Below are 22690 nucleotides of genomic sequence, written 5' to 3' on the forward strand. Positions count from 1 at the left end.
GAACTCAAAATCTTGTGGAAGTAAATGTTGAAAACTAAAAATAAATAAATTTATATGAAAAAAACTAATGAAAGTGAGAAGCAAGATGGCACCATTAATAGAGAACAGGAATGAGAATCAGAAAGATCTGGATTGAGTCCTGTCTCTGACATACACTGGCTGTGATCCTGGGAAAGTCACTTAACTCTCAGTGACCCAAGGAACAAGAATTTGCAGAGCTGGTGCCATTCTGCATGGGTTGAGTTTTCTCACTAAAGAAATTTAATGTCTGGTTAAAAATAAAAATAAAAAAGATCCTGGAGAATAGTCTACTAGGACTTAACCTATACACTGTCAGATGTGGTCACTCCTTCCAATGTTTTTGCTTAACTGTTTTTCTTTGTCTAAGGGAGGGTTCAATCTGTGTAGGGTCTTTTGGGGCAGAGGAGGCCTGAAGGCCTGATGAAAAGACAAAAGGCATCAACAAAAAAAATTTTATATATATATATATATATATATATATATATATATATATATATATATATATATATATATATACACACATGAACTATGCTTATAGCTTCCCAAGGTGACTCTAGTACTTTGAAGAGGACATCACTTGTTCAAGTTCAGCGATGTTAAAATCAGTATACTAGATGGTATAGTCCATAAAGAAGGGATCATGTCTTATTTAAACCTGGTAGGCCTTCTCGCACCTTCTATTAGATACAAAGACTTACCTAATGTCTAGGGGTAATAAGTCAAAGAGCTAGAATTGGAACTCAGGTTCAGAGTGGGACAGAACCCTGAGGCTCAGGCCCCAGTGCTCCATCCATAGGAAGCTAACAAATAGGCAAATGAAAAAAAAGCAATTTAAAGTCACACCTCATATTCTTATTTTCAATTCTTCATTGCCTAAATATAGTGTTCCATTCAATAACTCCAGTAGACTACTGGTATTAAAAATATGGGCCTATGTTTCAGGGAGAAGTTTGGAACTATGCAGAAGTGAATGGAGTGTCTGAGCAAGCTATTACAAAGAATTACAAAGGAGAACCAGATAAAAAAAATGGGATCAAAGAAATGTCCCAACAAAAAGATGGTCTGGTCGTGAAGCAAGCACAGGAACTTTCTCAGAACAACTCTGTGAGATTTTATTATCTCCATTTTACAGGTGAGGAAACTGAAACTCTGAATGGTGAAATGATTCCCTCAGTCACACAAATAAGAAGTGTTCAAGCCAGGGCCCAAAGGCAAGTCTTCTGACTACAAGGAGCCAATATGATATACTACACAGAATACTAGGCTGGGAGGCAGAGAGAACTGAGTTCAAATGGTGGGCAATCTATGGGCTCTACTGGTATTCTCTCAAAGTCAAGAAAATGTAAGGAAGACCACCATCACATTAGGGGGACCCCCTCTGGCAAACTTAGGGGAGGACATGAATAAGAGTTGCAAAGGATAGGAAGGCACTTATTGGTTTCAATCTGCATCCTTTGAGGGAATATCCAGATACTTACTAACTGTGTAATCTTGGGCAAATCACTTAACCTCTGTTTGCCTCAGTTTCCTCAACTGTAAAATAATAGCACCTACCTTCCAGGATTGCTGTGAGGATCAAATGAGATAATATTTGTTATGTGTTCAACACAGTGCCTGGCACTTAGAAGACATTTTATGTATACGTATATATCTGTATGTGTGTGTGTGTGTGTAGATGTGTGTGTGTGTAGATGTGTGTGTGTGTGTGTGTACACACATACATATATACACACATACATATAACGTATACACATATATAAATACTACATAAATATAAACTATGATGATGATGATGATGATAATGACGAGATCACAAAGCCATCTGAGTATCTGAATACCTCACATACTTCATCTTCCCAATTCAATTATAAGCCCTTTGAGGTCAGGAACCCTCTCACACTCAAACTTTCTCTCCAGCACAGTGCTGGGCATATAGTAGGCTCAGAAAATATTTTGACCTATTCTAATTAATTTCTCTCCCTAAGAAAAGGACTACAACTAACTTCAGTTAGAAGAACATATTCTGTGTTTGAATTTTCTAGAGAATGGATTATTCTGGCCTTTCTTAGTTACTAGTCAAAAAAAACCACATTTGTAAGTTGCCTTAAGTTCCCTTTTATTGAGGCTTAAGAGGTATCTAGAACGTCTTTGGCCTTAAGCTACTTTCTCACCTTCAGCCAGGTTGCTTGCTACCTACCCTATCCCATCCCACCCCCCCTGAGCCTATTACCCCCCAAAATAAAAAACAGTTCAGGGCTATTTGTCTGAGGCTACCAAGACTGCATCAGACTATTTCAACAATGCAACTGGGCTGTGAGGACAGGAGACCTCTTGAAGGGGTCTTTTGTAGCTCCCTGTGGCAGAGCTAGGTATGGTACTCAGGAGCAAACCAGTACTTGGTGCTCTCCCTGGAAGCCCTGGTCTCAAGTTTAAGGAAGTAATCTGTAATTGGGGGGGGAGGGGGGAGTCTGACCTCAGGGGTCTGTCCCACTCTGAACCTGGATTCCAATTCTAGTTCTGTGACTTATTACCCCTAGACATTAGGTAAGTCCTTGTACCCAAGCCTTAGTCTGTTCATCTATCAGATCAGTCTGTTCATCTATCATCTAACAAGATCAGAGACTCAGAGATGAAAGGAATCTTGGTGGTCATGTCTCCCAACCTCTTCATTTCCTAGATGAAGAAATTGAGGCCTAGAGAGGTGACACCCAAGGTCACAAAGGTGGCAAGGTCAGATTTGGTCTCGACTCCAAATCCAGTACTCTTTCACCTATACCAACCACACTGCTGATAAAACAAAGGGACTGGATGTCCTCCATTATGGATCAGCAGCCTAGACCTTAGAAAAGCAACAAGCAAGAGAAATTAGGAAAGTTTCCTACTGCCATCTTGTGACAGGATCTGGCAGTGAAATAGGCCAGGTGCTGAACTGCAGAGAGGCCCATAATAGGGAGGAGGGACATGTTAGAAAACCAAGGACAGACACATGAAGAAGGTGAAGAGTCAAGATAAAGGAAGAGGCTCTGTAGCAAAGCCTGCCAGTTTTGTTTTGTTTTGTTTTTTCCCCAGGAAATTGATGACAGTTCCAAAAGCCCTTTCTCTTCCCTCTCTCCTGACATCCCTCCCACCTCTTCCAGGAAATTCTCTTACAATAATGAGAAAAATATGGTTGTGATTCATAGCATTCAGAGCTGCAAGGGCCCTCAGAGATAATCTAATCCAGGCTCCTCGTTTTCTAGAGAAGGAAAGTCAGGCTCAATGAGGCGGCTTGAGCAGGATCATATAGTTGGAAAATGTCAGAGCCAAGACTCCAACTGGGTCCCAACCATTTCCAGTACATGAATAATATACAGCAGCTATTAACTCTATTTTATACATAAGGTCTTGAGGTACCCAGACATTAAGTAATTTTGTCTAAGACCACAGTTATGGGGAAAAGGAGGAAAAAAACTGGAGGGCACTGGAATCCTGAAACACAGAAAAGGAAAAGCTTAGATCATATAAATGCAGAATGTTGGCCATCTAAAGAACCTTTGCGGGGCAGCTAGGTGGCGCAGTGTATAAAGCTCCAGCCATGGAGTCAGGAGGACCTGACTTCAAATCCGGTCTCAGACACATGACACTTACTAGCTGTGTGACCCTGGGCAAGTCACTTAACCCCAACTGCCTCACCCAAAAAAAAAAAAAAGAACCTTAGCAATCTTCTAGTCCAGACCCAACACTTTACATATAAGGCAACTGAGACCCAGAGATTGGAAGTAACCTTCCCAAAGTCACAGAATAGCAGAGCTAAAACAGGAACTCAGGTCTTCCAACTCTAACTCATGTTCTTTCCATTCTGCCAACACTCCTTGATATAAAAAAAGGCAAGCTGGGAATGCTGAAAAGAAACTGCCTACTTCACAATTTTGACTCAGGCCAGCCTTGATGCTGACTTCCCAGGGATCCCATTTCTGAAAATCCTGCCTGACTCTCCAGAGGATAAAAGCAGACAGAAGTAACAAAAGATTTCTCCTCCCCCACCACCATCACCACCACTCCCGGTTCTGATGTCCAGGATAGAAACAAATGGTTAAGAAATGTGAGTGTGATCTAGTAAATAATTGGGAAAATCTTGTCCCATTTTAAAATCAAAGACATTTCCATTCTTACTAAGTCAGAGCTTCAGGAGGAACTCATAGGACTCTTTAAGATGCTACCAAATGTTCGACCAGATCCTGCTGATAAGCAAGTCCTTTCAAACGATGGGAAGGAGAGTAATTCTCCAAAGTAGGTCAATCTCTGCCCAGCCAGGTGAAAACTGGGTCTCAGGGGCTCAGGACATTGCTGCTTCTCCAGGATTTGAGAACTAGTTTAGGGTCTGGAATGGGACACTTTTTAAGCACCTAGGAGATGTCCTGCCTTGCACTTTAAATGCTCAAAATTGTTAATTCACTGGTTAACTATTTACCTCCTTTCTTCCTTCATTCTGGTCTCTGACTCTAATACTCATCCCAGGATAACTAACATTAGCTTTTGGGCTAATGTCACATTGAGCATGCAGTTACATAAAACCCTAAAATCTTTTTTTCAGCCACTTAAATTCTTTTATTTACGTATCTGTGTACATGTTGACAGCTAGGTGGCGCAGTGGATAAAGTGCCAGGCCTAGAGTCAAGAAGATTCATCTTCCTGAGTTCAAATGTGGCTGCAGATGCTTACTAGTTGTGTGACCCTGGGCAAGTCACTTAACCCCTGTTTGCCTCAGTTCCCCATCTGTAAAATGAGCTGGAGAAAGAAATGGAAAAGCACTCCAGTGTCTCCTGCCGAGAAAACCCCCAACGGGATCAGGAATGGCCTGATAGGCCTAGTACAACAAAAATCAGCAACAGGCTGATTTTAGAAAAACATGGAAAGACTTGCATGAATTAATGAAGAGTGAAATGAGAAGAACCAACCTTGTATACAATAACAGCAATATTGTTCAAAGAATAACTGTGAATGATTTATTCTAAATATTATAAATACTCAAATATAAGAGACCTATGAAGGAAGATGCTATCTACCTCCAGAGAAAGAACTGATAAACAGAAATATGCATAGCATGGTTTTAAGTGTGTGTGCATGTGTATGTATGTAGAGAGAAAGAGACAGAGAGAGAGATAGAGAGAGAGAGATGATGGTCACAGTGTGAGGTGGGGAAGAAGGGAGGAGACAATTTGGAACTTAAAATCTAACAAGAAATTTTTTAATTAAAAAAATTTACATGTTGCCTATCTCTCACCATCCTACCCCACCCCTAATAGAATGTAAATTCCTAGAAGAAAGGAACTGTCTTCTTGTGGCTCATCAGATCCCAAAATAATACCTTGCATATAGTACACCTAATGAGAATTTGTTGAATTGTGAGAAAACTCCTTACTTCCTCAGTCCACCCCATGTGAATGCATGCTACACATACAGACACACACACACACACACACACACACACACAGAGACACTACTGCCCCTCCCAGATCAAAACAATAGGCATTTAGGAGTACATGACTGATAGGCAGGTGCTTCCTTGCTGACATAGGACAAAACTGCTATTATTGTATCTCTTGGGTCACCAGGGCTGAGTCACCATTGCCAAGCCAACCCTATCAAAAGGAAACAGCCAGACAGACAACACCAAAATTCAGGAAGCCTCTTAGCACTCTAAGGCTGTCTTAGGCACTGGCTCCATCCCTTATCTCTAAGGCCCCAACATTCTGCTAGTCTGTCCCTCAGGGACCACAACCTTAAATTCACCCTTCATCTGCATCTGACTTCCCCAATTCGTATATCCAAAGTGCCTGGAGGTTAAAAAAAAAGAAGTCCCACCTTAAAATTTTTTTTTGGGGGGGGGAGGATCGTACTGTTTTTTATTGTGTTTTCAATGGAGAAATACATCATCTGTTTACAAAATAGCTCTTGAAAAATACAAGTACAGATACTATAAAACAAAGCAAACTCCAGTCATGAGACACTACATACATCATTCGAAAGTAACAGTCTGATCTCCAGATTATGAAAACTAGAATTATTATTTTTTTAAGGCAATTGGAGTTAAGTGACTTGCCCAGGGTCACACAGCTAGTAAGTGTTAAGTGTTTGGTCTGAGGTCGAATTTGAACTCAGGTCCTCCTGACTTCAGGGCTGGTGCTCTATCCACTGTACCACCTAGCTGCCCTGAAAACTAGAATTAAAAAGTCACTATACAGAAAAATTTCAAGTTTCCTGCTTGGAAAAACTTGGGTGCAGTCATATGAAACATTTAATAAAATGAATTTTATTTTCTCCAATGTGTAAACAAAACGACAATTTGTGCCTGGCAATTTCAATCCAAACTCCATAGCTACACAAAATACACAGACACCTTGTACTCCCACCTTTAAATTTTTAAGAACTATATTTGACTACACTAAATGTTACAACATAGAGGCTGCCCTGGGTTCTTGTGGGATGGGCCAAGAGAGTTGCAAGTTCTGAAAAGGTTTCACATATAGGCCTGGCCACTAGCTACATGTCTATCTTCCAAAGGCCAGACAAGTGAAATAAGGAGAAACTCACCGTCCAAAGGCTGGCAAGACCATGGCATGGAGAAGCTATAATTTGCAACAGTAGAAGGAATACCCACACCAGTGAGATCATGGCTACCTAAAGCTAACTGGTCAAATCACCTGGAATTCTGTCTTGATGAGCCAGATAACTGAGAGGGTTAGGCCAGACACATTCAAGAAAAAACAGACTAGCAGAAATCAAGTGGCAAGCAAGAATTAAAGATGCAGGCACACTTTTGAGACCTGTGATGTTTCCCCTGGGCTTCTGCTACTTTGGCCAGCAGACGCATCCTCAATATTTCCATAGAGGGCAGGCTGAGGGACTTCACAGAGACAGAAGTGAAAGTGCTCCCTTTAGGTAACTTCTCTGACCAAAGTCTCTTGTGCACAAAAACATTTCTGTCCTTTTTAGCATAACCAATCAAGATTCCAAAAGTTTCCCAGTGCTTAGCACAGTGGCACCCAGTAGGTGCTTAATAAATGCCTCCTGACTGATTTAATGAGCATGCTTCTAATATCCTGCCTCTGAGACCCTGAGAACTTTTGTTTGAATTTGCCTTTAATCAAAAACTCCAATTCTCAGAGAAGTCAGAGCCTTTGATTTCTGACCCTGCCTTCCTCCAATATATTTAAGAATCTCAATTAAGCTAACTTAAAATGAACTCTCTCAAAGCCATTACCTTAAAGAGGCCGCAAGGAAAAAGAGTGTAGAGGTAGATTTCTTCATGGTATATCAGAAGCAACACTAGACATGGAATTAATAGTCCTGGGATACAATGTTATTTACTATCTGTTATTTACTGTATGTTTTGAGGCAAGATACAAATTATCTGAGCCACAACTTACTTTCAAAAAAAGACAGTATTTATTAAGTACTTACTGTATACCAGGCAATAGGCTAAGTGATGGGGATTCAAAGAAAGCCAAAAGAAAAATTGTCCTTGCCTTCAAGGAGCTTATATTCTAACTGAGGAGACAACATGGAAATAATTATGTACACAGAAGCTATAAATATATAGCTTTGACCAACATGATCTTAATTCTACCAGCCCCCAGACTTTAGAGAATTTTCACTTGTTAATAAATTCCTCATATCTACAGTCATAATCTGCTCTGGCCTGCTATGATAAATCACTCTCCTCCTACCTCTGGAAGATTAAAGTGAGGACAAGGAGAGGGGCTCATTGGATAAAACCTGGGGCCCAGAGTCAGGAGACCTCCAGCCTCAAACATTTACTAGCTATGTGACCCTGGGCAAGTTATTTAACCCTGTTTGCCTCATCTGTAAAATTGGGATAATTACAGCACCTATCTCTCAAGATTGTCCTGAGAATCAAATGACATAATAATTGTAAAGAGCACAGTGCATGGCACATAGTAGGCACTTTATAAATGTTAGCGATTGTTGTTGTTGTCATTGTTGTTATTTTTATGACTTGTGAAAAGGAATTCTCTCCAAGGCCCCAAAGAGAGCTGGGAAGAATCAGTCAGTGTAATAGGAAAAGCTGTGGAGCTAAACAGTGAAAACTGCCTTCAAATCCTGGCTCTGCTACTTACCACCTGTGTAATGTCAGGTGAGTCATTTCACTGATCCGACCCTCAGTTTCCTCCAGCAAAATGACAGGACTGCATTAAATGTGCAATTCTAAACCTTTTTTGTATCATGGAGCCCTTTGGCCACATGGTAGAGACTATGGGCACCCTCTCAGAATAATGCTTTTGAATGCATTAGATTACAAAGTAAATCAACTATATTGAAATAAAATTATCCAAATATTTTTCAAAACAAGTTCATAGGTTAAGAACCTCTGATTAAAAGGATGGCTGACAGGCTGGTTTGCAATGACTTATTTTTTTCCTTCTGTGAGAGACTGGACTCTCCTTTAACACTGGGACAAAGATTTACTGCTCAGAAAACAATGCTGCACTTTTGCTAGAAGGAGAATTACTAACCCAAGAAGTGATAAAAGACATTAAAAAAAAAACCATGAATAAAATCAATGAAGACAGAATACAGAGAGAAACTGTAGAGATGGAAAAAAAATTTCATCAAATATCTCTCATAAAAAAGTCTGATATCCAAGATTTTATAAGGAATTGGCACAAATATGTAATACCAATAAATAAGTCATCACAGGATTTGAATAAACAATTTTCAAAAGAAGAATGAAGAATAACAAACTACAAATGACCATTTTAAAACATACTCCGAATCATTAATGTAAAAGAAACACAAATTAAAACAATTCTGAGATTTCACCTCTCACCTTGTAAATTGGCAAAGATGACAAAAAATGTGAATAATCAAGGTTGCAGGGATCATAGGAAGAACTGCCCACTAATTCACTTTTGATGAAGTTGTAAATTGGCCCAACAATTCTGGATACTATTTTGGAATCACCTGTGAATAAACCCCAACATCTCCTTTAGCCCCAACATTTCATTCTTAGGCATACATATACCCAGGTAGGAAAAGGCAGAAAAAATTTCCAATAAATACCACAAAAACCCAGAGAACCATTCTTTGGGGCAGTCAAGAATGAAAACAAGGTGAGTGCCCATCATTATAGATTGCTTGAAAATATATGGCCTATGAATGTAAAGAAATACTATTAGGTAGTGCAAAATGATGAATATGAGGAATTCAGAATTCATTGGCAGATTTCTGTATTAGCTGATGCAGAACTGAGGGTAAAAAGGTGAGCATTAAATTGTGTGTGTGTCTATTGATTAGAGAAATGCAAATCAAAACGACTCTGATGTACCACATCACACCTATCAGATTGGCTAACACGACAAAACAGGACAATGATAAATGTTGAAGAAGATATGGGAAAACTGAAACACTAATGCATTGTTGGTGGAGTTGTGAAACGATCCAACCATTTTGGAAAGCAGTTTGGAACTATACCCAAAAGGTTATAAAAAATGTGCATACCCTGTGACCCACCAACAGCACTTCTAGGTCTGTATCCCAGAGATCCTAAAAACAGGAAAAGGACACACATGCACAAAAATATTTATAGCAACTCTTTTTGTGGTGCCAAAGAATTGGAATTTGAGGGGATGCCCATCAACTGGGGAATGGCTGAACAAGTCGCAGTATATGAATGTAACGGAACACTATCGTGCTATAAGACATGATGAGCAGGTAAACTTCAAAAAAACCTGGAAAGACTTACATGAACTGATACTGAGTGAAATGAGCAGAACTAGAACATTGTACACAGTAACAGCCACATTGTGCAATGACTGACTTTGATAGACTTGGCTCTTTACAGCAATGCAAGAATCTAAGACTTCTCCAAAAGTCTCATGATGGAAAATCCTATCCACACCCAGAGAAAGAACTATGGATTCTGAATGCAGATGGAAGCATACTATTTGCTCTCCTCTTCCTTTGCTGTTTTGTTTTATTGCTTCATTCTCGTGGTTCCTCCCATTAGTTCTAATTGTTTTTTACATCATGACTAATGGAAAAATATGCTTAATATGAATGTAGAAGTAGAGCCTATATCAGATTGCACACCTTCTTGGGGGGGGGAGTAGGAGGGGGAGAAAATTTAAAACTCAAAATCTTATAGAAGTAAATGTTGAAAACTAAAAATAAATTATTGAAAACGAAAAAAATTGTGTGTGTATGTGAATGCTGTTGTTCGGTCATTTCAATCACATCCAACTCTTCGTGACCCCATTTGGGAAAGATTTTCTTGGCAAAGATACTGGAGTGGTTCCTTCTCCAGCTCATTTTATAGATGAGCTGAGGCAAACAATATTAAGTGACTTGCCTAGGATCACACAGCCATAAGTGTCTGAGGCCATAATTGAACTTAGAAGATGAATCTTCCTGCGCTCTGTGTGTGTGTGTGTGTGTGTATGTGCGCGCACGCACGTGTGTGTGCACATACACTATCATATTCTGTCAATGTATCAAGTATTTTTGCTTAATTGTATTTCTTTATTACAATGGAGGGCAGAGGACAAGGGATATTCCAAATTAATCATGAAGTAAATACCAAAGACATCAATAAAACATACTTTCAAAAAAGAAAAACATGAAAAAAAAAGAAAAAGAAAAACCTGCTTAGAAAAAAAAATTCAAATCCCTCAGGATCCATCCATTTTTCAAGACCATAGCCCTTCCCAGATAGCCACCCTCCTGTGATGGCCACTCAGTGAAGGGACAGCTCACAGAGAAGGAATTTAGTGAACTCTGAACTCTAATTCACCCTTTCTAAAAACACTAGCATTCCATCAATTCTACATTTTAGATGGGCTAACCAGGAGGATGAACACTGGACTGGGAGACAGGAAACCAACTAAACTCTAGGCCTCAGCTTCCCCACCTGTAATATAAAAGAGCTCAACAAGACAATCACTGACATTTATAGAGGATGTCCCAAAAGTCTTAGTTCAATTTCAACCTATCAAAACTTTAAACTGAACTAAGACATGCTGTATATTACTTTAAAAGTTTTTACAAAGTGCTTCATACACATTATCTCATTTGATCCTAATCGTGTGAGTTAGGCACTGTCAGTATTCTTAGATAATAAAAGACAGTAGTAGTAATAATGATATCTTGCATTTATATAGCACTTTAAGGTTTACAAAGCACTTTACAAATATCATCTCATTTTATCCTCACAATAACCCCAGGTGATAGGTGCTATTATTATCTCAATTTTGCAGACAGGGAAACTGAGGTTAAATGACTTGCTCAGAGGTCATAGAGTAAGTGCCTGTGGCCAGATCTGAACACAAGCCTTCCTGACTCCAGGTCCAGTGTTCTATCCATCAACTAGTAGTCTTTGAGGTTCAGAAGGGTTGAATCATATGCCCCTAGTCACACAGCTAGTAAGTGCTGGAAACAGGATTCAAAGTCAGATTTCTCTCTGACTTCAAGTCCAACACTTTCCCACTGGTGACCTCTAGATGACTGCCAAGGTCCCTTCCAACAATGGCATTCCAGGATTATAAGATTCTAGGTGGCCAAGGCAGCAAAAGAAATCAATTCTTTTTTTTTTTTTTTGCTTTTTGGTGAGGCAATTGGGGTTAAGTGACTTGCCCAGGGTCACACAGCTAGTAAGTGTTAAGTGTCTGAGGCTGGATTTGAACTCAGGTCCTTCTGACTTCAAGGCCAGAGCTCTATTCATTGTGCCACCTAGCTGACCCTTCAATTCCTATTTTAACAAGGGAGAAAAAAGAGGCTCAGGCATGGTGGGTGGTTTTCCCCACAGCATCTGGCAGGTCAGAGACCTAGACTGAGAAGAAAACCCAAATTTCCTGGAGTCTCTCATCCCTTTCTATCTACAGCTCGCCTGGCCCTCCTTAAATCGCACAGTGACCTTCACTCATTGTTCTCATCAGTCAAAAGAAACAGCTCTGGAGGGATGACAGTTGAGCCCCCACACCACTTTCACCCTAATTTAGGGAGAGAAAGAACCTTTTAGGGATTATATTTTTTCCCACTCCCACCATCCCTACCCTACCCTCCCAACTTTTTCTTCCTAAACCCAAAACCTCTACTATCTCCTTTGGGGGAGAAAAAAAAAAAGGTTGGCAAAGGGATAAAGGTACAAATCTAACTGGATTTTCATATCCCCATGAAAACAGATTTTTCATACTACTTTGTAATGGGGAAGTTTCTGAAATACAAAGTCAGAGACTCGTTTGCTTTGCCACTGTTAAAAACCTCCTGGTATTTGAACAACCTTTCCTTCCCCCAAGGCTTCCTTTTCTATCACAGGGTACTCCTTCAAGACTTCAGTTTTGGCCAAACTTAATTCAATCAAGGTCAGGCAAAGGGAAAAATACTCTGGACTAGGCTGACCCTAAACAGGCATAAGAGGACAGGGTTTTCTCTTGAGCAAACCATGTGTCAGACCATCCTTCCTGACCTGACGTGCCCACGTATATTTTGGGGGTGCCTCATGGGGTCCACGGAGGCTGCCACACGTGAGAGCAGAACCTACTTTGCCCTGCGCCTGCCATTACCATCTGATAAAACAAAGCCTCCGCTCACCACGACCAGAGTACCCTGGGAGGTGAGGGCTGTGGCCCCCTGTTCCGGCATCTCCTTTTTCTTATTCCATCCCTGGTCTCGGGGGGGGGGGCTCTAACCTTGGCTGCTCTCAGGGATTGGGTTGGGAGGCCTCCTCATTCTAAAGCCTCCAACCACACGTAAAGATACTTACTACCTCCGTGCTCCATTTACCAAAACATCTGAGGAAAACAAAAGCGTTATAACAAAATTCATTTAGAAGAGAAAAAGGTCAAGAATTTCAAAGGAAATAATGAAACTAAGTGGGAAGGAAGGAGACTTTCTAGTAGGAGATGTCAAACTCTATTACAAAAGAATAATCAAAAGATTCGGGCACTAGTTAAAAAATAGAGATGTTCCACTCAGTGGAACAAATGACACAGCACACAGAAGCATGTTCAAGAGACCCCAGCCACTAGAGGAAGGGCTCATCATCTGACACAAACTGCTACAAAAAGTGGAAAGCAGCCTGGCAGAAACTAGACAGCAACCAACAGTTTAGACCATATACCAAGATATGTTCCAAATTGATATGACTTAGAAATAAAGGGTGATATAAGCAAATTTCAGGATGAAGGAAGAAATCATGTTTTGAATTTAGAGATAGCGGAAGAATTCACGACCAAACAGAGGATAGAGAGGATCACACAAGATAAAACGGACAATTTTGATTACATAAAATTTTAAAGTGGTGCACAAATAAAACAAATGCAGCCAAAATTAGAAGGAAAGTGGGAAGCTGGAGAGAAAAAATTTACAGTAAATTTCTCTGATAAAGGTCTCATTTCTCAGATATATAGGGAACCAAGCTAAATTTATAAAAATGGGCCATTCCCCAACTGATAGTCAAAAGAACAAATTCAAATTTAAAAGGACAAGAACCACTGCCCGATAAATGGTCAAAGGCAAGAACAGACAGTTTTCAAAGAAATGAAAAAAAGTTCCAAAATCACTATCATCAGAGAAAAGCAAATTAAAGCAATTCTGAGTTTCCTCCTCACACCAATCAGATTTCCAAAATTGAAAAAAAAAAAATGAAATGACAAATGTTAGAGGAGCTTCAGAAAAAGAGAAGTAGCAACTTTCCCAAGGCCACATAGATAAACAGAAGAGCCCAGATTCAAAACAGAAGGTCCTCTGCGTCCAAATCTAATTCTCCTTCTAATACACAGCATTGTTTCTGATCACTTGGCTTCCTTTCTCAAGGTTCAGTATATGACATACAGATTTCCTCTCCTCCTCGACTCCTGCGCTGATACTTGGAGACTTCAGTACAAACATTGAATGTGCCTCCTCCAACACACTGGCCTCCCAATTAATTTATCTCATTTTCCATGGCATAGAACTTCATTCCATATCAACCACCCTGGAGGGAATACCTTAGATCTCAGCATCATCCATAACTGTGCTAACTCTGCAATCTTGAACACTGAAATTCCCCTTTCTAATCATAACCTACTACCCTTCCAAATCTCTCTGATTGTCTCCTCCTTAATCTATTATTCATGCTCACAATCTCCAGTCCCTTCATCTCACTCTGTTCCCCCAGTCCTCATAACTCTAATCTATACTTCCTTCCCTCCCTTGGCAATATGGTTAACCAGACAACTATGATTTTTTTATCTTCTTTTCCAGAGAAAAGAAGTTGGCAAAAGACACACAAGTTTCTGGACCAACAATCTCAAAGCACTTTACAACCCATCTCAATCTTCTTCAACCTCTCCGTGTTCTTCAACTCTTTTACCCAGGAACAGAAAGAGACAGGGAGGTACTTGAAACTAGCTTCTAAGATGCAGTATCAGAGATGCAAATAAGGCCTAAGCACCCTGGCCCCACAAGCCTTCAGCATTCACAACCAGACAATGCTTTCTCTCAACAGATAACATTTTTACATCTGATCCCTAAACATGTATGTGCTCATTCAGACTAAGATTCAAAGGTTTCTGCTCTACCAGTGGATTTTGGTATACTATGGCCAATTTAATATTCATTTATTTAAGGCCACAGAATCACAGAATCACAGAATTTGAAGAAAACCATAAGGCCATATGGCCCCAACTATATCAGGCAGGAACTTCCTCTATGATATTCCCACAAAGTAGTCTTCCAATCTCTCCTTAAAATCCTTCAGTTATGGGAAACTCATGACCTCCCAATGTGGATCCAAAGTTTACCTCCTTGTAATTCCAAATATTTCACCCTTAATCTGCCAGGTGAAGCCAAGCAAAAGAAGTCTAATACATACTCCATGAACCAGCCTTGAAAATACTTTAAAATGCTGGATTTGGAGTTAGAGATCTGGACTCAAATCCAGGCTCTTCCACTTGAGATCTACATGACCTTGGGGAAATCATCCGATCTCTCCAGGTCTCAGGTTCCTCACCCTGTAAAAGTCAAATCAATAAGCATTTATTAAATGTCTCTTACATTCCTGGCCCTGGGAACATAATGCTGGTGATACATAGAACAGCAAAAGACAGTCTTTACTCTGAAGGAGTCTGATGGAAAAGACAACATGCAACGAGCTATATATAACAAGAAATTGGGGATAGCATCAGAAGAAAGGCACTAAAATTAAGGAGGACTGAGAAAGGCTTCTTGTAGAAGGTTGGCTGAGATCTAAAGAAAGCCAGGAAAGCCAGAGGGTGGAGATCAGGAAAAAAAGTATCCCAGGCATAGGGAACAGCGAATGAAAATGCCCAGAGTCTAGAGATGCAACGTACTATAGTTGGAACAGGAAGGAGGCCAGTGTCACTAGATCAAAGAGTATATGAGGGACAACAAGGGGTAAGAAGACTGAAAAGGTATAGGTTTTATTTTATAAATATTTTTATAAAATTTTATATATAAATTTTATATATATATTTATTATATAAAATTTTATATAGGAAATTTTTATTAAAAATTTATAAATTTTAAAAAAAAAAGAATCCCACCACAAAGAGCTATTATGGTGGCAGGAAAGCTCCAAGACACAGAAGCAGAAAAGAATGACTTCAAAACATCTACAAGCAAAGCCTCAGAGAAAAACACAGCCTGGGCACAAACTCAAATAGAATTCCTGGAAAAGCTGAAGCAAAAGCTTAAAAATGTTTTTGTAAATGAAATGAAAACACTTGAGGAAAAAAACTGGAAGAGAAAGATAGCTATGAAAGAAATACCTGGGAAAGGAATTAAAAACTTGGCATAAGGGGTACAAAACCTTGCCCAAGCAACAAAACTCCTTGAAAATTAGAACAGAACAAATAGAAGCCAATAACTCCATGTGCGATAACAAGAAATAACAACCCAAAGGCTGAAAGAAAAAAGAGAAGAAAATATAAGGCTTCTCATTGCAAAAATGACTGATGTGAAAAAGTTTAAGGAGAAAATAACTTTAAGGATTATTGGACTATCTGAAGGCCAAGACCAAAAAAGGGCCTAGACATCATATCTCAAGAAATCTTAAAAGAAAACTACCTACATCTCTAAGAACTAGAGGACAAAAAAGAAAAAGAAAGACTCTACTGGTCTCCTCATGAAATAAACCTCAAAATAAAAATTTACAGGAACATCACAACTAAAATCCAGATTTGATCCAGAGTTTCTGGATCAAAGAAAAAAGTAGCACAAGCAGCCAGAAGCACCAAGGAGTTACAATTAGGATCACTCACAATTTAGTAGCTGCCAGTAGAAAGAAGAGTACTTGAAATACAATATTTCAGAAGGTAAAGAATATGGACTTACAACCAAGAATAACTTCTTAAGCAAAACTCAGTACAATGCTACAAGGAGAAGAAATGGACCTTTAATGAAAAAATAGAGAAGTTCCAAGCATTCCTGATGCGGGGGGAAAAAAAAAGAGCTGCAGGGAAACTTTAAAGTGGAAATACAAGAGTTAGGGGAAACATGGATGAATAATGATAAGGAACACGCAAATGTGGAGAGATGATACATGTGACTACCACCACCTCCCAACCCCCTCAGTCCCCCACCCAGCCCTATCATCATAAGGGGTCATAGAGGAAGTCTAATTAGATAGAAAACATGAGATTCATTTTAGTCCTTTTTGTCTTGATCTTCAGAGAAGAATGGAAAGAGAAATGAAGAGGGATATACTTGGTGAGAGGGAAGGAAAAGGAAAGTTAGGGGAAATTATCTCACATAATTAGAGTGAACAAATAGACCTCTATTCAAAAGAAGAGGGAGTGGGGGAGACAGAGCAACAGATAGTTCAACCTCACCCTCACCTAAACTAGTTAAAGGAAGTAAGAACACCCATGTATACATATATACATACAGACAGAGAGAACTGGATACAAAAATACATTTCACTCAACATGGAAATAGGAAGAAAGTGGAGGAGGGGGATTAAGAAGATAGGGAAGGGTGGATTAAGGGAGGGATTAATCATAAACAAAACAAACTCCAAGAATGTACAAAAATGCTTACAGTTCTTTTGAGATAGCAAAGAACAGGAATCTGAGAGGATGTCCATAAATGGGAGAATGGATGAAAAAGTTATGGTATAGAAATGTGACTGGATCTATGGTGTTGTAAGAAATGACAATGGAAATAGTTTCAGAGAAACTTGTGAAGACTTGCATGATCTGATGCACAGTGAAGTGAACAAAGCCAAGAGAATAATTTACACAATGCTAGCAATATGGTAAGGGCCAACAACTTTGAAAGAAATAAAAACTCTTATCAGTGTAATGAACGACCAACCATAATTCCAAAGGACTGATGACGAAGCATACTCAGAAGGCAAAATAAGACAACTTTTTTTGACATGGCCAATGAGGAAATATGTTTTTATTGACTATATATGTTTGTGACAGCATTTGTTTTTCTTTAATTCTCAAATGGGAGGAAGTGGAAGAGTGAGAAGGCATATTTTGTTATTCAAATATATATATATAAAATTTTTTTTTAATTTTAAATGAAATAAGAGGATTGCACTATATGAACTCTAGAGTCTCTTCTAGTGTTAATTCTATTATTCTATAATCATGTCCTACACTAAGTCTTCTCTTTTCCTAGAAGGAAGAGAGGCAGAGGCCTTTGGGCACTGGTGAAGGGACCTAACTAGGAAGGTCCATGAAGAAGCCTTCCAGTGCCAGAGCTGAGGCTGGCAACTTCTCCTGTGTCCCTACCTAGGCCTGGAACAAAGACAGAAGCAAGACAGTGACTGTCACTATGAAAGAGATTTTCACCTTCACCAGGCTAGGGCCTGTGGCTGTGCACTGTGAGCAGAGAACATGGACCAATGTTGGACCTGCAATTCTGTCTAGTAGCTATCTATTAGAGGGAGTGAACCAGAAACTGTATTATTGAGCCCCTGAACCCAGGTCTGGAGCCTGCTAAGCTTGGATCAGAAGGACAGATATCAGAACACAGGCTAGATTGTACTGCTTAAGGCACTGAAAGTTTATAACTTCCTGGTCTGAGCATCCTTGAGGTCCCAACATTCCCTCTATAAGTGTGCAGAGCCTGGCACTAACAAAAAGTTCAATTTAGGTAATAAGGCTTAAAAAATGAGGAAACAAAAGAAATAATATGGTCCAAAGGATGCCTGGTAGACAAACCCAAAGGAAGAGTCAAATTCCACAACAAAACTTCCAACAAAAACAGCAAAAACAGAAGAGGATAACCAAAAAGATTAGAAATCGGAATCCAACAATATGTTGAATATAAGAAATACACATAAGGGGCAGCTAGGTGACGCAGTGGATAGAGCAGCGGCCCTGGAGTCAAGAGGACCTGAGTTCAAATCCGGTCTCAGATACATAATACTTTCTAGCTGTGTGACTCTGGGCAAGTCACTTAACCCCAATTGCCTCATTAAAAAAAAAATACACATGAAACATAAAGAATCACACAAAGTTAGGATACAGAGCTGGAGAAAACCTATTATACTTCAGGTAAACAAAAAATCATAATCTCAGACAAGACAACTATAAAAAGAGATAAAAAAGGAAACTACATTGTGATTAAAGGCATCACAGACAATGAATTAATCAGTACTAGATATACAAGGTATCCCAAAAATCTTAGCATATTTTAAGCTTTAATAACTTTTAAATGCCTATTAACTAAAATAAAATTAAAATAGCTATTAAAGCTTAAAATATGCTAAGACTTTGGGACACCTTTTCTGTATGTACCAGTGGCCCAGCATCTAAATACTTAAAAGAAAAAGTTAAACATTTGCAAGGAGAAATAAACAATTAAACTGTAATGACTAGGGAACTCAATATGCCCTTTTTAGAAGTAGAGAAGGAAGGAAGCAAGGAAGGAAGGAAGGAAGGAAGAAAGGAAGGAAGGAAGGAAGGAAGGAAGGAAGGAAGGAAGGAAGGAAGGAAGGAAGGAAGGAAGGAAGGAAGGAAGGAAGGAAGGAAGGAAGGAAGAAAGGAAGGAAGGAAGGAAGGAAGGAAAGACAGATAAATTAATTCCTGAATAGAATTTAGGAAAATTGGCTAGATACCTCTGATGATTACTAAATGGGTATAAAAGAAGTAACTTATTGCTAAGCAGCAAATGTCACCTTTACAAAAATTGACCACTAGGGAATAAAAGTCTCATAAACATATGCAGAAAAGAAGAAATTTTAAATATGTCTTTCACTAAATACAATGAAATAACTATTACATTCAATAAAGAAGCTGAAGCATTAAAATTAATTTGCAACTAATTTAATCCTAAAGAATTGTGTCAAAGAACAGTAGAAACCACCAATAACTTTGTACCCCCCAAAAATGGCAACAATAGGACAATATAACAACATTTTTAGAACGGAGACAAAAAAGTCCTTAGGGGAAGATCTGTAGGGAGGTAGATGGCATAATTATGTTTGCAGCACTCAACTCTGTTTCAAAAAGAACTGAGTTCAAATCCTGCCTGAGACACTTGCTAGCTATATGACACTGAGAATGTCACACACTGTCTCAGTTTTTTCATCTGTAAAATGAAGAGGACAGACATCAAGGCCTCTAAGGTCTCTTTAACCTCTAAATCTATGAGCCTATGAAGTAAACACTTTTACCAACAAAAAAGAAAAAGAACAGATCAAAGAATTGAGCATGAAACTAAAAAACCCAAGTAAATACAAAAATAGAAATTTTGAAAGTCAAAGAAGAGATTACTAAAACTTGAAGCCAAAAAGAAATTGAATTATCAATAAAACTAAGAAATTTTTTTGAAATAAAATATTAAATAAACTATTATCTAGTGTAATTTCTTTAAAAAGAAGAACTCTGGCAATATCAAAATTTTTTTAAAAATTTTAAAAATGAACAAAGAAATTATTAAAAACTGAGGGCAAAAAAACTAGGACCAGATGGATTTTAAGTGAATTCTATTAAGCATTTAAAGAACAAATACTTCTAATATCATATATACTATTTGCAAAAAAAAACAGGAAAAGAAAAAGTCTTACCAGTTTCCTTCTATGATGCAAATATTGTCTTGATACCTAAACCAAGACAAGAGAAAGTAGAGAAAGAAAACTACAAATCCTAATGAAAACTGATGCAATTTTTTAAAAAAATTATATCATATAACCAGTTTAGATTTTTACCAAGAATTAGGGTTGGCTGAATATTTAAAACACTTTAAACATAATAGACCACATTAATAACAAAAACAATAAAAATGACATAGCTATAGCAATAGATTAAAAATAAAGCTTTCAACAAAATAAGAATAAATGAACTTTTTATTAACATGGTAAACAAAGAGCCAACATTACATGTAATGGAGATAATTGCCTACAGGACATTTCAAACTTGATGTCCCAGTGACACTTTTAACTCAATACATCTAAAAGTGAACTCACTACTTTTCCCCCTAAACCCTGACCTATTCCAAGCTTCTCTTTCTCTGTTGAAAGCACAACCCACCTTCCACTGTCTCTGGCAATATCAGCATTAACTTTGACTCTTTATTCTCCTTCAGCCCACACATCCAATCAGCTGCCAAATTCTGCAAATTCTAGGTTTACCACATCTCTTGCATCTGATACCTCTCCACTCATTTTATTTCATGCATTTTTCACCTCTCACCACGATTGCTGAGACAGCCTCTTAATTGGTCTTCCTGCCTCAAATCTCTTCCCATTCCAGTCTCACTTTCATAAATCCAAAGCTCTCAAATGAAAAAAATCTGCAATAAATTTCTCTGATAAAGGTCTCATTTCTAAGATATATAGGCAAGTAACTAAAATTACTCCAACTTATAAGTGGTCAAGGAATATGAATAGATGGTTTTCAGAAAAAGTAATCCAAGCTAACTACAGTCATATGAAAATGTGCTCTAAATCACTAATAATTAGACAAATGCAAATTAAAACAACTCCAAAATACAACCTCATACCCAGCAGACTGGCAAAGATGACCAAAAAAAGGCACTTAGCACACTGACTGACACATAATAGGTACTTAATAAATGCTTACTAACTGACAAATGTTGGAGGGATTGTGGAGGAAAAAGGTACATTAATGCATTGTTGGTGGAACTGCAACCTGTCCTGGCCACTTTAGAAAGCAATTTGGAACTATGCCCCCAAAAGCATTACTGTGTGTAACCTTTGACCCAACAATACCACTACTGTATCTATACCCCAAAGCATCCTTTTCAAGGTGGCAAAGAATTGGAAACTGAGGAAGTATCCATCAATTGGGCAATGACAGAACAAACTATATTATATTAATGTTACGGAATATTGTGCTATAAGAAATGAAAGGGATGGTTTCAGAGGAACCTGGAAACACTTATATGAATTGTGACAGGGTTTAAAGCAAGCAGAATCAGGAGAATAATTTATAGAATAATTATATTATGAAGACAAACAACTTTGAAAGACTTAGGAACTCTGATCAACACAATGACCAAACACAATTCCAGAGGACTCATGATGAAAATTGCTACCCACTTCCAGACAGAGAGGTAAGGGACTCATTCCTAACAAAGGCTTATGTTTTTGCTGTTGTTGCTGTTGTTGTTGCTTGGGGGGCAGGGGTGTCAGGAAGGAGAATAACCAATGCAGGAATCTGTTTTGCTTGACTATACACACTTAAAAATGGTTTTGTTTTTCATCTTTTTTTCCCATTGAGGGGAAGAGAAAGGTGGAAAGGAGAGAATTCACTCCTAAAAATAAAATAAATTTTTTAAAAAAGATCCCAACTCCTAGGGTAAGGACTCACCATTTATAAAAACTGCTGGGAAATTTGGAAAACATTCTGGCAGAAATTAGCTTTAGACAAATACCTCATACCATATACTGAGACTAACTCTAAATGGAATCATGACTTAGACATAAAAGGTGACATCACATACAACTCAGAAGAGCAAAGAAAACATTTTCTTTTAGATCTATGGAGAGGGGAAGAGTTCAGACCAAATAAGGGCTAGAGAGGATCACAGAAAATAAAAGGGATAATTCTGATAATAATAAAATAATAGATTTTGCAAAAAGTAAAACCAATGCAGTTAAAATTATAAAGAAAACAGTTAGGGGGGGGGGAATCTCTGTAACAAGTTCCTCTGATAAAGTTTTCACATCCAAAATATACAAGGAACTGATTGAGATATATAAGAGCAAGAGCTATTTTCTATTTTGACAAACTTCAAAGATATGAACAGGAAGTTCTAAAAGGAAGTAATTCAACTTATCAATAACCATATGAAAAAATGTCCCAAATCACAAAAAAAAAACCCAAAAAACTAGAAAAATGTAATTTAAAAGTAAGTCTCAGGTTCCGCCTAATACCCATCAGATTGGCAGACATTTTTCTAAAAAATGGCAATTGTTAGAGAGGCAGTGTGAAGACAGGAATATATACATTGTTGGTGGAGCTGCAAATTGCTCTAGTCATTCTGGAAAGCAATTTGGAACTATGCCCAAGTCAACAAGCATTTATTAAGAACCTAATATGTGCTAGGCACTACAGTAAACAAGGATGAAAAAGAAGGGCAAAACAGTTCCTGCCCTCAAGAAGCTCATAATCAATGGGAGGTGGGAGAGACAACATGAAAGTAACTATATGCAAATGAGATACATACAAGATAAAAAAAATCAGTGAAC

At 38.4% G+C, this 22690-nt stretch overlaps 1 protein-coding gene across 5 annotated transcripts in view; it reads right to left on the reverse strand.

The window, feature by feature from the left end:
- TSPAN9 (tetraspanin 9) overlaps window positions 1-22690 on the reverse strand; it is a 240270-nt gene that overhangs the window by 195589 nt on the left and 21991 nt on the right. For 2 of the 5 annotated variants that reach the window (XM_078155942.1, XM_078155940.1), the window contains exons 3-4: window positions 11906-12008; window positions 8852-8985 (exon numbers count right to left, since the gene is read on the reverse strand). The exons of 2 other annotated variants lie outside the window; for them this stretch is intronic. In XM_078155942.1, the coding sequence (XP_078012068.1) occupies window positions 8852-8907 (56 nt within the window). In that variant the 5' untranslated portion in view covers window positions 8908-8985; window positions 11906-12008. The remainder of the gene's footprint in view (window positions 1-8851; window positions 8986-11905; window positions 12009-22690) is intronic. One more of the 5 variants, XM_021001546.2, reaches the window with a different exon arrangement.

The sequence above is a fragment of the Phascolarctos cinereus genome, unplaced genomic scaffold (genome assembly GCF_003287225.1).
Source record: "Phascolarctos cinereus isolate Bilbo 61053 unplaced genomic scaffold, phaCin_HiC Scaffold_1;HRSCAF=81, whole genome shotgun sequence".
In the NCBI taxonomy this organism is placed as follows: Eukaryota; Metazoa; Chordata; class Mammalia; order Diprotodontia; family Phascolarctidae; genus Phascolarctos; species Phascolarctos cinereus.